This window comes from Blennius ocellaris (genome assembly GCF_963422515.1).
Source record: "Blennius ocellaris genome assembly, chromosome: 3".
In the NCBI taxonomy this organism is placed as follows: domain Eukaryota; kingdom Metazoa; phylum Chordata; class Actinopteri; order Blenniiformes; family Blenniidae; genus Blennius; species Blennius ocellaris.
Window position 1 is genome coordinate 10262572 of NC_137652.1, and position 14806 is coordinate 10277377.

Genomic DNA, 14806 nt, shown 5'->3' on the forward strand with positions numbered 1-14806 from the left:
TTAATATTGAGCTTTTCTACTTTGAGATTGTGTAAATTAAAAAAGCAAAAAACAAAACCACTAATGATGAGCCAAGGATGTGATTCTTTTAACATTTTGATATTGCTTGATTTGTATTTTCTTTGATTGCTTATGTTTAGCCACTTGGATGTACCATTCGTTGGCTGAAGAATTGATTGCGTTTGACCAATTCTTTGAATATAAAACAAATGATTTCCTTCCGATAAGACTATTAAAATAATGCGTAAAACAGGCTGTGCAGAAACTTTATCTGCGGAGACTCCGGGTTGGTGTGCATCACTTGGACTGCACCAGCAGCTTCGTTCCCATTGGACACGGCCCTGTGACGTCAGACGCCCCGCGGTCTTCTATTGGACAGCAGGGCTGTCAGTCAAATCCAGACGACTGGAGAGGATGGACACAGATACACTGAGCATCTGTACCAAACGATGAAGGTTTTTCTCACGTTCAACGGATTTTACTGAAAAAAAAAAAAGAAATCGCAACCGCCATGGTACGTATACAGCTTTGTGGATTTTATGTTTGGGATAAATGTCGGTGAGAGAGGCTGCTTCTTGCGCGACGCGGTATCTGTGACGTTCCCTGCTGGCTTACTACTGTAAAGAGCGCATTTCCTATAATTTCCTTTAATTTTCCTCAGCCTATAATGTTCCATTAACAGGTGGACTGGGTGTGCATGCGTTTTCAGCTTATGTAAAGTGTAAAAGCATGTATTAAAAGAAATAGTTGAATGAAGGACCATTATTTCCTTCCATAAAATAATTATAATCTTACGCTGCTCGTCTTTTCCATGCATTTACAGTATGGTTTTGTGAATCACGCCTTGGAACTCCTGGTTTTGAGGAATTATGGGCCGGAAGTGTGGGAAGACATCAAGTGAGTTTTGCGAATGTATTTGCTTTTGAAAAGCCTGTTTTGTTTTCCGAAGTGGTTACATTGTAGCCACTGACCACAAACAGCAGGGCCTCCTAGAAGTGTGTGTGTGTGTGTGTGTGTGTGTGTGTGTGTGTGTGTGTGTGTGTGTGTGTGTGTGTGTGTGTGTGTGTGTGTGTACAGTAGGGACACGCGTTTACTTTCACAGTAATCATTAACCTTTACACGAGCAAAATAAAAATGGCTCATTAAAACTATTGTCTGCGTTTGTTTTTGTTGTTGTTGTTTTTTTTTTTAAACTATTGACTTGCCAGGTGAAGCATAAATGAGCCTTATTCATGTAAAATCGACAATTCATGTATGATAGCTGGCTTTTAGCAGTAACTGAGCACTGTGATACTGTGATGTTTAGTCATTGTTACCCTGTTTTTTCACTGTTTGTTTTATTATTACTTTTAAACTGTGAGGTACTTTGGTCAACCTTGGCTGTTGTGTTAAAATGTGCTCTACAAATAAAGTTGGATTGGATTGGATTGGAATAGACAGAGCCAATAACCTATTCAATATGTACACATCAAGATCTGAATTTTTTTTTAAATATCACAATGTTCTTTGGCAAAATGTAGTTATCAACTAATTATTGAAGTTATGTAATTCATTTAAAGTTAAAACTCCAGGAAGCGTGCCTTGTCACTCTCTTAATCACATTAATGATTAGATTATTGTTATTTATGCATTTTCTGTGCCTCACCATTGTGTTTTTCAAACGTCAAATTCAAACAGTAGATTTGAGATGGTTTTACTCCACATGGACTAATTAAACTACTACATTTGAAGGTTTGGTTGTTAAATAATAGCAGTACTTTAATATGATGTAGTTTGCCTATTGATGGACTGGAATCATCCATTGTTAATAATTCAAAAACTTTATTGTTTCCTCCCTTACTATTGCTGTCAATCTACATTTACAGAGAAGCTGTTGACTGTCACCCTGCTTTTGCTGATAGATAAAGCAGCATGGAAGATAAATAGAGGGCAACTGTTGACAGTTGAATTCATATATGTTTTTGTTGTCTTTGTAGTGAAAGTATGTAAGATGCAATTGAAATGTAGCTCAGGTGAAACAAGAAATAATAAACAAACAGAAAATCTACCCCTGGGTAGGAAACCTTCATTCCTGAATTGACGAAAAAGCCGTGCATCAAGAATAAAGGATTAAAACAATTTAATATAGGTGTGTATATATATTTGGTTTGTACTGCAATTCTGCAAATCAGCAAGGTTTTCTGTTATGCAGAGGATGGTTGCTATTATGCATGTCCCATCTCTAAAAGACCTTGGAGCTATTAAGCTTTTCTCTTCAATTTTTCATCGTAACGGTACATTTTTTTTCAGTATGTTGACGCATCTTGCTCAAACTGAGTTTATTTTACATTCGTGCTCTAAACTGCCCGCGGCTTGACCCTGCCTAAACAGAGAGAAAGGGAAAAGACAGCTGCAGCTGCTTTGTGTAAATGTTTTCCAAAGTGGTCATTTTCCATGCTGCCACAGAAAAAGTACCACGAGACAGGCTTATGTGTTGTGTCTCCAAAAGTAACTCATCGCTATTACACGCTCAATTGATCAAATTTGTCCTTTTGCTCCTTTGCAGGTTTGCATGAGCCGAGCAATTTAAAGTAGAATTCCTATTTTGTAAACATCTCAGCCTTGGTATGTTTTTCCAGCTGTATCGCGGTCTGAAAAAAATAGAGGCTGCTGGTCAGGCCCGTAAATCAAGTCCGTTTTCTCAGTTAAACATTCTTAATCAGAGTCTCATTAGGTAGCAGTAAAACATGTACTATCAGATGAATGAGTGTTTATCAAAAAGGCTGCAGTCGATTGAAAGCTGATTATTCGTGTCGTTTTACAACCACTCGGTCCCTTCAAAGCAAGACTGAAACCTTTTTTTTTTTTTTTAAATGTCTGTGTAATATATAGCAGGACAGTGCACACTGAGAGGCCACACAGGAGGCCCCAGAGTTGTTCATGTAAACAGAACTCCGTACGTGATTTAAGCAACAACAGATAGGCAATTCCAAAAAGGCAAAGCTATTGGTTGCTTGTGCAAGCGTCCTCCAATGACTGTTTACTGCTGCTGTGACATTTTTGCTGCAGCTCATGAGTAACTGCTTCCCTTTGTTTTCAGGAGGGAGGCTCAGCTTGATATTGAGGGTCAGTTCCTCGTTCGAATCATATATGAAGATGCCAAAACATATGATCTAGTTGCAGCTGCAAGTAAAGTTCTCAGTAAGTGACAGCACACTTTGAAATCTTTGAAAATACACAAATGTAATGTTATATACAACAAAGACGGACTTTATGAAATAATGTGCCTTTCAAGCTGAGAAATTAACCTTTTGTTTTTCTGTATTTCAGAGATTGATGCAGGAGACATCTTACAGTTGTTCGGAAAGATGTTTTTTGAGTTTTGCCAGGAATCGGGATATGACACCATCTTACGTGTGTTGGGCTCAAATGTCCGTGAATTCTTGCAGGTAGGACCTTTGCATTTAAGAGATAATATTAATTCAAGTTGATGAGAAAAACTTAAATGGATTTTCTATTATTGTGAAATTCCATAGTGGCTTGGATGGAGTTTATTTACCAAACTAATCATTGCAACCATGAGACTTTATTATGAAAAGCCTGTGATTGGTGACATGTGATTGGTGAAGACATTGAGTGTTCACTGTGCTCAAAGTCCTCTGAAAACCACCTCGCAGTAAGATTTGAGGAATTTTTGGAGTTTGAGGCACAATAGATATTGTAGCTAAACAAAAACAATTATGGGCTTTTTGCATTAAATCTGACTTGTTTTCCATTTAATACTGGGAAATACACCATGTTCAAGTGGAACTCGCTGCTTTGATTTAAATGAAACCTGAAATCTGTAAAACATATATCTATTATTTGTGCGTAAACAGTAACAACCATATTGAGAAATAAATGTATGTCATACTGTGCACCTCCAACTTGGTTGTTTAAAATCGACAAAGAAAACCTCTGTAGTAAAGGACTTATTACCATTTAAAACGCGAGGCAATATTGTGCAGACACAAATAGAGCAGTAAGTTGTAACAAACACCCTTTCAGCAAAACAGCCCATTGGCATGTTGGAAAAGAGGAAGAAACAACCCAGAGATACTAAACTGCAGTATATTGTAGACGACACTGGGTACAACAGAGGTTGATGCTGGGAATTGAGTTTTTTCAGTGTTGAAGATGATAGAGTGAGTATTCATCGCCATATAAAGAGGTAGAGTCACGTAAGGTCCATCAGGCAGCTGTTTTCACTATTAAATTTGGTTGGCTTTGAGTATTTAATCTCACATTTGCTTCAGATGAGTTACTGTGGGGAGACTTGTCCACCTCTGAAAGGAGAGCACTCTGTTCATCACATGAAGGACAGATCCGCACCACTTGCTAATTTCTATCATAGTGAAACTTGTATCACAAAGTAGAGGAATGCCAGGAATGAACTGAAGTTGCATTAATCAAGAAGATGTTTGTTTGAGCAGCTGGTTCCAGCAGAAGGTCAAACATCAGATTTTTCCACAAAACAAAGTCCAGGAAAAAAAAAATAAAAAAAGAGGAGAGTGATCAGAGAACAATCCAGGTCTTAGAGAGATTAAGTTTCCTCAGTAGTTGCACATGTTGAGTGATTTCCCTCTGATTGTGTCATTTTTTTAAATTAAAGTGTATTGCTCTCATTTATGCTGTGGCGAAGGCATCATGTGAAACTCTTAATACAAACACACCTGTTGTTTTTCTCTGCTCCAGTCACCTCATGTTTTAAATCTGCTTTTATCTATTTCTGTTTGAGGTATAATTATGCAGCAACAATGTACAACCTTTGACATGCCAGCCAAGGTTTAATTAGCTTGCTTTCATTTCCTTGTTGCATATTTCATTTTCAATCTGCATTTTTTTTAGAATCTGGATGCCTTGCACGACCACCTGGGTACCATTTATCCAGGAATGAGGGCTCCCTCGTTTCGCTGTACTGACGCAGAGAAAGGAAACAATCTGATTCTTCACTACTACTCAGAGAGAGAAGGCCTGCAAGACATTGTGATTGGCATCATTAAAACCGTTGCCCAACAAATCCATGGAACCGAGATAGAGATGAAGGTCTGCTTTGCAGTTTCTGCTCTTTGTGTGCACATTGTCAGCAGTGCCCTGATTTTTTATCTAAAGACGACTTAACACAGTCCCTCTTTAATTCACTGCACAATAAAGAAACCTGTTTCCCTGTGATGCTATCCAGGCTGGAATTTAAGAGCTTGTCTCTCAGAATATAATTGAAGAGGTTATATTGTAATTATCAAACAACAGAAACTTTCCAACTACCCTAATGGGAAGGCTGTTCCAACTGCAGTTGACTGTGAATTTTTGGCAAATGTCTGTGAGTCAGAGTATATTTTTAGATCCAAGTTATAGAGTCTCTTGTGCTGAGATGTTGAGAGTCTTTCAGGGAATTAAATCTGCTCCTCAATTTTAATTTAACTTTGTGCCTGTGTACTGCATATTTATTAATGAACAGGGGAAATGCTGGTTTTTTTACATTTACAACTTACATCTTAATTAACCAGGTTAATAACATTTTGATTAAACCTTGAATGGGTGATTTTAAGACCTGGTGTCCGAAACTATTTGTTAATGTTATTAGTATTTGTATGTTAATTATAGCCTGTAATCAATAATTTAAGCATGTTATTCCCCGTGTCTGGATGGAGTGTCCTCCTCGTTTCATCAATTATATTATCACCCAAAACTAATTATATGACACAGACAGGATATTTTTTGTTTTTTCCTCCTTCAATCGTGTGTGTATAAAGACAGGACAGAAAATGGCAGACGCTCCAAACGTGACACCCAATTTCTGAAAATATTAGCCAGTGTTGCTGTGGCAACAGGGTGCAGAGACAGCCTCTTGACGTCAGCAAGCCGTTTGCCCATAAACCCACACCATAATGCCAGTTGTTGCCCTCCTAATATATATATCGTTTTGTTTTTTTGTTTTTTTTTCCAAAACACTATCATTAAATAATATTCATGAAATCAATCATGGAAAATACAAACAATTGAATTATGTTAGACTTGTTGCTGCAATTTTGTGCCAAAGTATAATGACATCCTAATATTGGGTTGTTTTATAGCACTATCATCAATTTCACACCCTTTATTCAATGTCACCGAATGCAGATGATCCAACCAAAGAGCGAGGAGTGTGACCACATCAAGTTTCTCATCGAGGAAAAAGACTCAGAGGAGGAGGCGTTCTATGAAGACCTTGACGGCTTCGAGGAAAACGGCACACAGGAGACTCGGATCAGCCCCTACACATTTTGCAAGGCTTTCCCATTTCACCTCATGTTTGACAAGGACCTGATGCTCACACAATGTGGAAACGCCATTTACAGAGTCCTGCCACAGGTGTGCCCCCAAATCTAATTATGATAATTTCTGGACAGACAAGCTTATGAAGTCCATACTTTAGTTTGCTTCATCAGTACTGCAGGACATGCCCTGTTTGTTTCTGTTTTTTTCTTTCTTCTAATTTATCTTACAGGAATATTTTCACTGTCACAGAATTTTTCTTATATTTCTTTTTTTTATATGCCAGCTTCAACCGGGTACGTGCATCCTCCCTTCAGTTTTTTCTTTGGTCCGTCCTCACATTGACTTCAGCTACCACGGCATCCTTTCCCACATCAACACCGTCTTTGTTCTGCGAAGCAAGGTAGATTTTATATTTAACTCTCCTTCTCCTCTGTCCTTGTCTGGTGACTTCGATACTTTTCATGTACCAGCTTAGATTTTGCAGAAGCAGAAGATCAGTACAATCAAAGTGAGGTTGGATTGGAGTTGACAGAATGCCTTTACAGTGTTGTACAGTACATTAATATGGATGAGCTCACTGATATTTTTAGAAAGCCGTCTAAAATTTAGCTCAGTGTGTTTTTTAGACAGAATGAAGAGATTGTGCACTGCTGTTATGCAATGAGTGGAGCACAATAGTCAAAATGTCCAATATTGAGATAGGGCTTTCAATTTTTTTCCTTTGAAACAATAACTTTCAAAGTAAATATTTAACTGAAATATAACATTTCTGGTAACCGTATTGCATATCAGGGCTTCAAAACACAAGACCTTGTTCTTGCTTTTGTGAGCACGAAGAAGGGTGTTCGTTGATTCCACACACCTATCTTCTTCACCACTTCCTCCAGTTCAGGGTCGTGGATTATTGGGCCTGACGGTCAAGACAGGTCAGTTTGTCTAAAAAAAAAATAAAAAAATACTAACATTAGTTTCTACTCAGTTGCTCCCTTTGACAGGGATCGAAGACATTTCAACTATCACCGTGGACCTGCCTAGTTTGAACGTCAGGTTTCCTTCCGCCACAAGTGCGATAAAAAAAGATCTATCCTAATAAAACTGAGTAGACTTGATTAAAATGGATACTTTCATATTCCTCTTTATCACATTGTACAACAGTACGGCCTTGCAATCTGGGTTGTTTTGTGCTCCAAATAGATTGAAGACAGAGTGAAGAGACTGATACTCTCAGGAAAGCTCAACTAATTCTCTCCTATATGGAGGTGATACATTTACCAATCCAAGGAAAAGGCAGTTTTAAAAATAAAGTGTGAGCTGAACTGGTGCCCAGTTTTTAGGCAGATTTAGAGAAGGACATGTAATGAAATATTCATCAGTGTGATGTAATCCTGACAGGAGGGCCTGCTGAATGTGGAGACGGTAGAGAATGAGGACGAGCTGACGGGGGTGGAGATCAGCTGTCTGAGATTGAAAGGACAGATGATTTACTTGCCAGAGGCAGAGAACATCCTTTTTCTTTGCTCACCCAGGTAGGCTCACAGTGCAGTCTGTCCTGACAGAAGCGCTGAAGAAAAATGTGCAGCTAAGCCCTCACTCTCCTGAAATCCACCGAATTAGAAAAGACCAATTTCTGGTGTGGGGGAGCCAAAAACAAAAAGTAAAATTGTCTATATGAATGTTTATAAAGGTGAATGCAACCACTGCTACATACATAAAGAAATATGACAGGTTGATAAGAATTTTAAGTAAACTTGTATTGTATTTTGCCACACTCCATTCAAAGGTCTGTACTTGTTGTACTTGTATCCCTTTTTGTAATTATATGTGCAAGATGAGTAACTATCTGAAACACTTGCATTGCTGATTTTTTTTTGTTAAGCAAATGTAGATTAAATGCACATTTATTGAGGATTGTTTAATCACAGCTTGCCATGTATTGTCAAATGCATCAAACATCCCCTCAACTCACGGCACTCACAAAAGTCTAACTTAATAAACCAAGCACAGGCGGGAAGGACAAAGGAACAATAACCACCGGCAATGTATAACAGAAACGCAGAACTACAACACGTAACTAAGGCAATGGCCAAACAAAGTGATGGGAAATCTTTCTCAACCAATCATACGTTTTAGTAAAATATTGCCTACAAGAAAGCAGGGGTTCAAGAGATCTTGTCCTCTGATTTTGAGTGCAATTAACATGAAAAGATCAGTGTTTTTAAATGTCGCTGCTTGAAAGGAAGTGAGCAACAGGGGTCAGGTTTAGAAGCATGGTCATTGATTTGACTACAGAGAACCGGCAGACTACAGCGACTGACCTCTTCTCACAAGAGGCACATTTAATTGGAGACAGTCGGCTCAGCCCTAACAAGACGGTGGTGAGCTCATTGCTTGTTGCTCATCCTTTACGTTGTGTTTGATTTAGAGTTCTACTTGGTACGAGCAAAAGGCAATAAGTTGCTTTGCAATATTCTGTTTGAAGAAAATGTTATCAATGCTTTGCCCTTTGTCACTTTGTAATGTACAATACAGTGCACTACAACACATTACAACAGACACAAATCATATACATCATATTTCTTCTACCAACTAAAACGCTGGCTAAAACACATATGACACATTACATTCTATTGATTATCAATTAAAAAAAAAGACTTGATTAGATAGCAAAAGTATGTCCTGTAAGTTCCGGTTTTCTCTTTTCAAATAGATTGATAAAGAGAGATAATAAATATCAAACATTCCAAAGATTGCTCTTCTCTGCTTTGTGATTAGTGTGATGAATCTGGATGATCTGACACGGAGAGGGCTGTACCTGAGTGACATCCCACTTCATGACGCCACGCGTGACCTGGTGCTGCTGGGTGAGCAGTTTCGTGAGGAGTACAAGCTGACCCAAGAGCTGGAAATCTTGACAGATCGCCTCCAGCACACACTGCGGGCCCTGGAGGACGAGAAGAAGAAGACTGACAGGTTTGAATGATTGTATTAGTGGGTTCGTCTAAAGCTAGGAAACATGCTTGCTTGGATTTTTAGTTTTTGGCGAAAGAAGCATTATAACTGTACATGAAGGGTAGATTTATTTATCATATTTTTTTTAAAGTATAGTGTCTTCCTTTGTCCAAAAGATAAGTGTCAGATATTGTGCATTAATACAGTTTAAAAAAAACAACTAAAACAAAACCAGAACACGCCTTTCGTCTTCTATTAAGATAAAACAAAAGTCTATTCAAGAGACACGGGGGATGCAAAAGAATACATATATACAACAGATTACATGAACATGGCAACATAGCCTGCCTGGGGTCTGTCTCTATTGACTGACATGATATATACTTACGTTTGTCTTCAGTTGTCGTTGTGGTGCGGACACTCAGGGTTTCAGAAAAGGACCTGTTATTGTCATTTGGCACAGCAGTGGGCGACAGCTGGAGATGAGTAACATGGGTGGAGCGCAGTCTTTATCAAGACTGCTGTGGCTGTCCTGTCTTCTGGTAGGGAGACGTCTCCACTCCCGCAGGATCCCTTTATTATTATTCTAACCATTCTCTGGTCTTAAAGGGCCTCAGGCCACAAACATTGATCAGAATTCATGGCTCCTCTCTAAATATTTAAGGGAAGTGCTGCTGCACTGCTGTTTGCTTTAGAGAGTGTTTATGAGACCATAGATTTTGACAATAACAACATCCAGTATATTCATGCTCATTTGGCTTCTTTACATGCACTGAAAAAAGACACTTCTCAATATTGTGTTTGAATTGTTAAAAATATTTGCTGTTACATTTCTATCTGTATACTTGTCCCAAGATGTAAATGTACTCGATTTGCACACATATTGTGTTACTCTGGGGTTTGTTAGCCATATGAAGCACGTATTTGGAAATTATGATGCATCATGGAAGGTGTTTGGTTCTTAACAGGCAGCCATAATCTGACCTGTTACCATAGAAACACCACCCTCCTGCCGGAGAGCAGTTTGCATAGTAAGATGACCAAAAGGTGGTGGGTGAACAAATAGATCTACAGGACAGACCCGTGTGTGTCTGTGTGTGTGTGTGTGTGTGTGTGTGTGTGTGTGTGTGTGTGTGTGTGTGTGTGTGTGTGTGTGTGTGTGTGTGTGTGTGTGTGTGTGTGTGTGTGTGTGTGTGTGTGTGTGCCAGCCCCAGCCTGTTACTCCCCTGCCTGAGAGAGCCACGACTTTCCTCCCGCTCAAAGCTCAAGTCATTCCTTTCCCCCTCGTCTTTTCAGATTGCTCTATTCTGTCCTGCCGCCATCCGTTGCCAACGAGCTGCGACACAAACGTCCAGTCCCGGCAAAGCGCTACGACAACCTGACCATTCTCTTCAGCGGCATTGTGGGATTCAACGCTTTCTGCAGCAAGCACGCCTCTGCCGAGGGAGCCATCAAGATAGTCAACCTGCTCAATGATGTTTACACACGTTTCGACATCTTGACGGACTCGCGGAAGAACCCTTATGTATACAAGGTTGGCGGCAGGAACATTTCAATTCCTGTATACCACTCAATACAGAAACATTCTCTCACTGGAAAAACCTTGAACATAATAATGATCAGATTGGAAATTAAAAAAAATTAAAAAACAAAAACAAAACAAAAATCCACTTGTGATACTGAAGTGCCCATGTTCTCCACCGGTTCTGCAGCTGAGAAACTCTAATAATGTTTCGCAATTTTAAGCACATGCAACTTCAGAAGAGAGTACTTCTATCAGTTGGCTGGAGTTTTCTTTTTTTCCCCAAGGGTTGCACTAACTTCTAAACAAAGTGCAGTTTTACAGAGGGACTCCACTATTTTATAGGCCTTGTGCAGCAGATTTACACTCCAGGCTTTCAGACAAGAATGCACTTTAAGAAGTCAAACAGACCTTGGCACTTCCAGGGGATCGGCCTCAGGCACTGGGTCACCAAAAGAAGTAATATTTACTCTATGAGCTGAATGGCTAGGTGGTCCAGAGGCTTTGACTGGACTCAGAGAGGCCCAGAATATCTTAAAGCTGATGTAAGTGTTTAAATGTTTATCTATGGGTGTTTCAGTTTATTTCTGGTTTTATCGTATATTTAAAAAAAACTCCTTCAGTTATTTGGTTTGAACAGATAATTCCTCATGAAACAAAAGTGAAGCCAAAGCACAAATCACACGCGTGTGTGTCTGTGTGTGTGTGTGTGTGTGTGTGTGTGTGTGTGTGTGTGTGTGTGTGTGTGTGTGTGTGTGTGTGTGTGTGTGTATAAAGGTGGAAACTGTTGGTGATAAGTACATGACGGTGAGCGGGCTGCCGGAGCCATGCACACACCACGCCAAGTCAATCTGCCACCTCGCTCTCGACATGTTGGAGATCGCTGGACAAGTCAAAGTGGACGACCAACCTGTGCAGGTGCGACATAAAATCGTATTTGTAAAAATTTTAAAAAAGGAAAATGGTTCAAATCCAGGGGGAATTTTGCCCACAATATGAAATACTGTCTGCAGGGTTCGCTGTAGACAGCAGTGCCAAAAGAAGGTAAATTGAAAAAGAAAAGAGTAAAAAAGAAGCTATATATTATAAAAGGAAAGATAGCCTCAAACACAATAGTGTGATACAGGAGGAGTTGCATATTGTAAAATATATATTCTTATACTGAGCATTTATTACATTTTGGGTGACATTTTTTGAAGTAATATTGCAGATTGATATTATGTTCAACCCATTATTTGTTTTGTTTGTGTCTTATTATGTCCCTGCTGGACAGTGTTTTTGGCATAAATAATTTGCAATTCTTTGAATTATGACATTCAATTCAATTCAGTTCTTATTTATGTATTTATTAAATTATTGTTAATTATATCAACCACTCTCATCATACTTTAAATCCAAATTAAGTTGAAATCTTTCCAACCATTGTATTTTCACTATTATAATGTGTTGTTACTTCATTTAAGCGTGCCACATTTACAATTGTTTTCATGCTATTGTGCTATATATATATATATAATTAACTATATTATAAATTACAGATACAGCTATGCTTCAGCGAATTAGAGCACTGAAGTAATGAGCATTGAAAAGTTAAATTAAAAAAAAGCTGAAACCCTTTGTTTGACAGGTTGTTAGAGATTATTATTGTATCAATGACTGTTTAGACGTAACTTCGGAAAATCGTGTCTGGTTCACAAAAGCGTGTTTTAATTTGTGACATGGCACGAGCTGAAGAGGAGCTGGGTTTAGCTGCAGATACAGACTCAAATCATCTCACGATCCTGGAGCCAAAAATAGATTCTCATTTGTCTGCGACACTCGCGGCATGTTCATGTTCTGAAAACAACGCGGGCTGAAGTGCCTACGAGTCGGAGTGTAAATATTAGTTTCAAGATTGCAGAAGACTACTTTTAGAACTGTTTATTTCTAAACCTTGAGAAAAATAATTTGTGTTTATGAACAGACTCCTGGCAGTCAGTCTCATATCCACCCACCGAATGTTGCACCTTTTCAGTCGAAAGCTTAAAAGAATTTGTGTCAACAGACTAAAAGACGAAAAGAAACATATTTGTCTGTGTGTGTGAAACTCTAATTATTGATCAAATCCATCATTTGGTCTTCACGCAGGATTACTGTACATAACTACATATTTTTATATGTGTAATTTCAGGCTCTAAAATTAGGTTTAAAACGTACAGCTTTAAATTTAAAGTTCATATAGGAGATATAAACATTCCTCACAGCAAATATTTATATATTTGCTAATCTGAGAAAGAGCAGGAGTATCTTTGACTCATTTCTTTTTAACTGTTGCTTTTACATTTTCCCTTTATTTTCAGATTACTATTGGGATTCACACAGGAGAAGTGGTGACGGGGGTCATTGGCCAAAGGATGCCCAGATATTGCCTTTTTGGAAATACAGTCAACCTCACGAGTCGTACCGAGACGACTGGGGAAAAGGGAAAAATAAATGTGTCTGAATATACTTACCGGTGAGAAGCAGTGCCTCTCTCTGTTTTATCAGTAGTATTTTGTTTTGGTTTTAGGAGAAAACATTTGTTTAGAAGGAGTGTAGGAATTTTATAATTTAAACACAGTTTTTAATGGTGAGAAAATATATGACATGAAAGAACAACTAGAACTCATTTCAGTGTGAACCAAGAGACCATCGGCTTCATCTTTAATCGCCATGCCAGCGAGGACAATTCCAACATGTGTAATTTGTGACTGTGTTTGCAGATGTTTGCAGTCTGCTGAGAACGCTGACCCTCAGTTTCAGTTGGAGTATCGGGGCCCCATCACCATGAAAGGAAAGAAAGATCCGATGAAGGTGTGGTTTCTATCCAGGATGCCCACTGACAATACAGAGGCCGGCTCAGCTAAAGCTTGAAGAATTATCACTGGAACACTCATTAAATGGAAGCTTCACTTTGCTACTGTGAAGTAATATTTCAAGGCAGAGCTGATATAATCCAGTGGAACATGATTATCTATCCAGAGACATACAGATATTTTTTAGTACGATGAAATGTTGCTTCAGCGTGTATGTGAAACAGTACGATGGCCCTCCCACATTCAGCTTGCTATTAACCTCACTATATTTTATATTCGTGCAGTATTCATGGATAGTTTAGTGAAATAGTATGTGGTACCTTAAAGTTTGCTAGTTTTATCTTTATTTTTTTTGAGAAAAAGTACGTAGTTTATTATACAATAATCAGAATTTTGCTCAAAATTTTTGATGTACAAAATATTTTTCATCTATTGTGAAACTTTTTAAAATATACAAAGAATTTATGTCTCAGCTCAGCCAAAAATAGAACGGTTGTGTGTGTGTGTGTGTGTGTGTGCGCGCGCGCGCGATTTATTTAAAATGCTTTCAGTTAGAACTATTACATTACTGTACTACTTTCATACGTTCTTTCCTAGATATGAGGTACATTTAGTTTTACACTGAACTTTAGACACTGGCACCATCAAAAGAGGAAAAAGGATTTATAGATTTTAGAGCTCATGTATTTAACTGTATTTATTTCACTGTGTCCATCAGTTATTAAGCAAGATGTTGTATTCTAACTACAGTTATATACTACATTGCACACATAGATTTAATATTTATGAACCATTTCCTAAAGTCACAAATTAGTGCAATTTGCCAATTGATAGAATTATATAGTTATACATTTCCTATCTACTCATCAGAAAGTCGCCATGTCCAGATGTCTCCTACATGCTACTTTATTTAATGTATTTATTACACCTCTGTAATCATTGCACAATTACCTTAACGTGTGTAAACAGTATTTATATTTATAGTGCACAGTATTGTGATATTCAATGGGTTTTTCCCCCCACTTTACTTTATATTTTTTCTTTCATCCTGAAAATAAATGTCTATTAATTGAATTATATTGATTATTCTGAAAAGACAACACTGAACACTTTTATGGCTCAAGCTTCTGTATGTGCCTCCTTGATGTTGGTAAAATAAACCTTAATCTATTACTTCAGTGTGTTGGATAGATTTACTTTTTTCTAATTAATCATTACTAAACTG

The 14806-nt window shown here is 38.2% G+C and overlaps 1 protein-coding gene across 1 annotated transcript; it reads left to right on the top strand.

Moving 5' to 3' along the window:
- Window positions 1–402: 402 nt before the first annotated feature.
- gucy1b1 (guanylate cyclase 1 soluble subunit beta 1) lies at window positions 403–13647 on the top strand. Its single transcript, XM_080494253.1, has 13 exons — window positions 403–514; window positions 824–897; window positions 3080–3180; window positions 3310–3428; window positions 4867–5064; window positions 6139–6369; window positions 6560–6676; window positions 7669–7802; window positions 9049–9246; window positions 10522–10759; window positions 11525–11665; window positions 13087–13241; window positions 13489–13647. The coding sequence occupies exons 1-13, from the start codon at window positions 512–514 to the stop codon at window positions 13637–13639; spliced, it is 1860 nt and encodes a 619-aa protein (XP_080350379.1). The 5' UTR covers window positions 403–511; the 3' UTR covers window positions 13640–13647.
- The last annotated feature ends 1159 nt before the right edge of the window (window positions 13648–14806 follow it).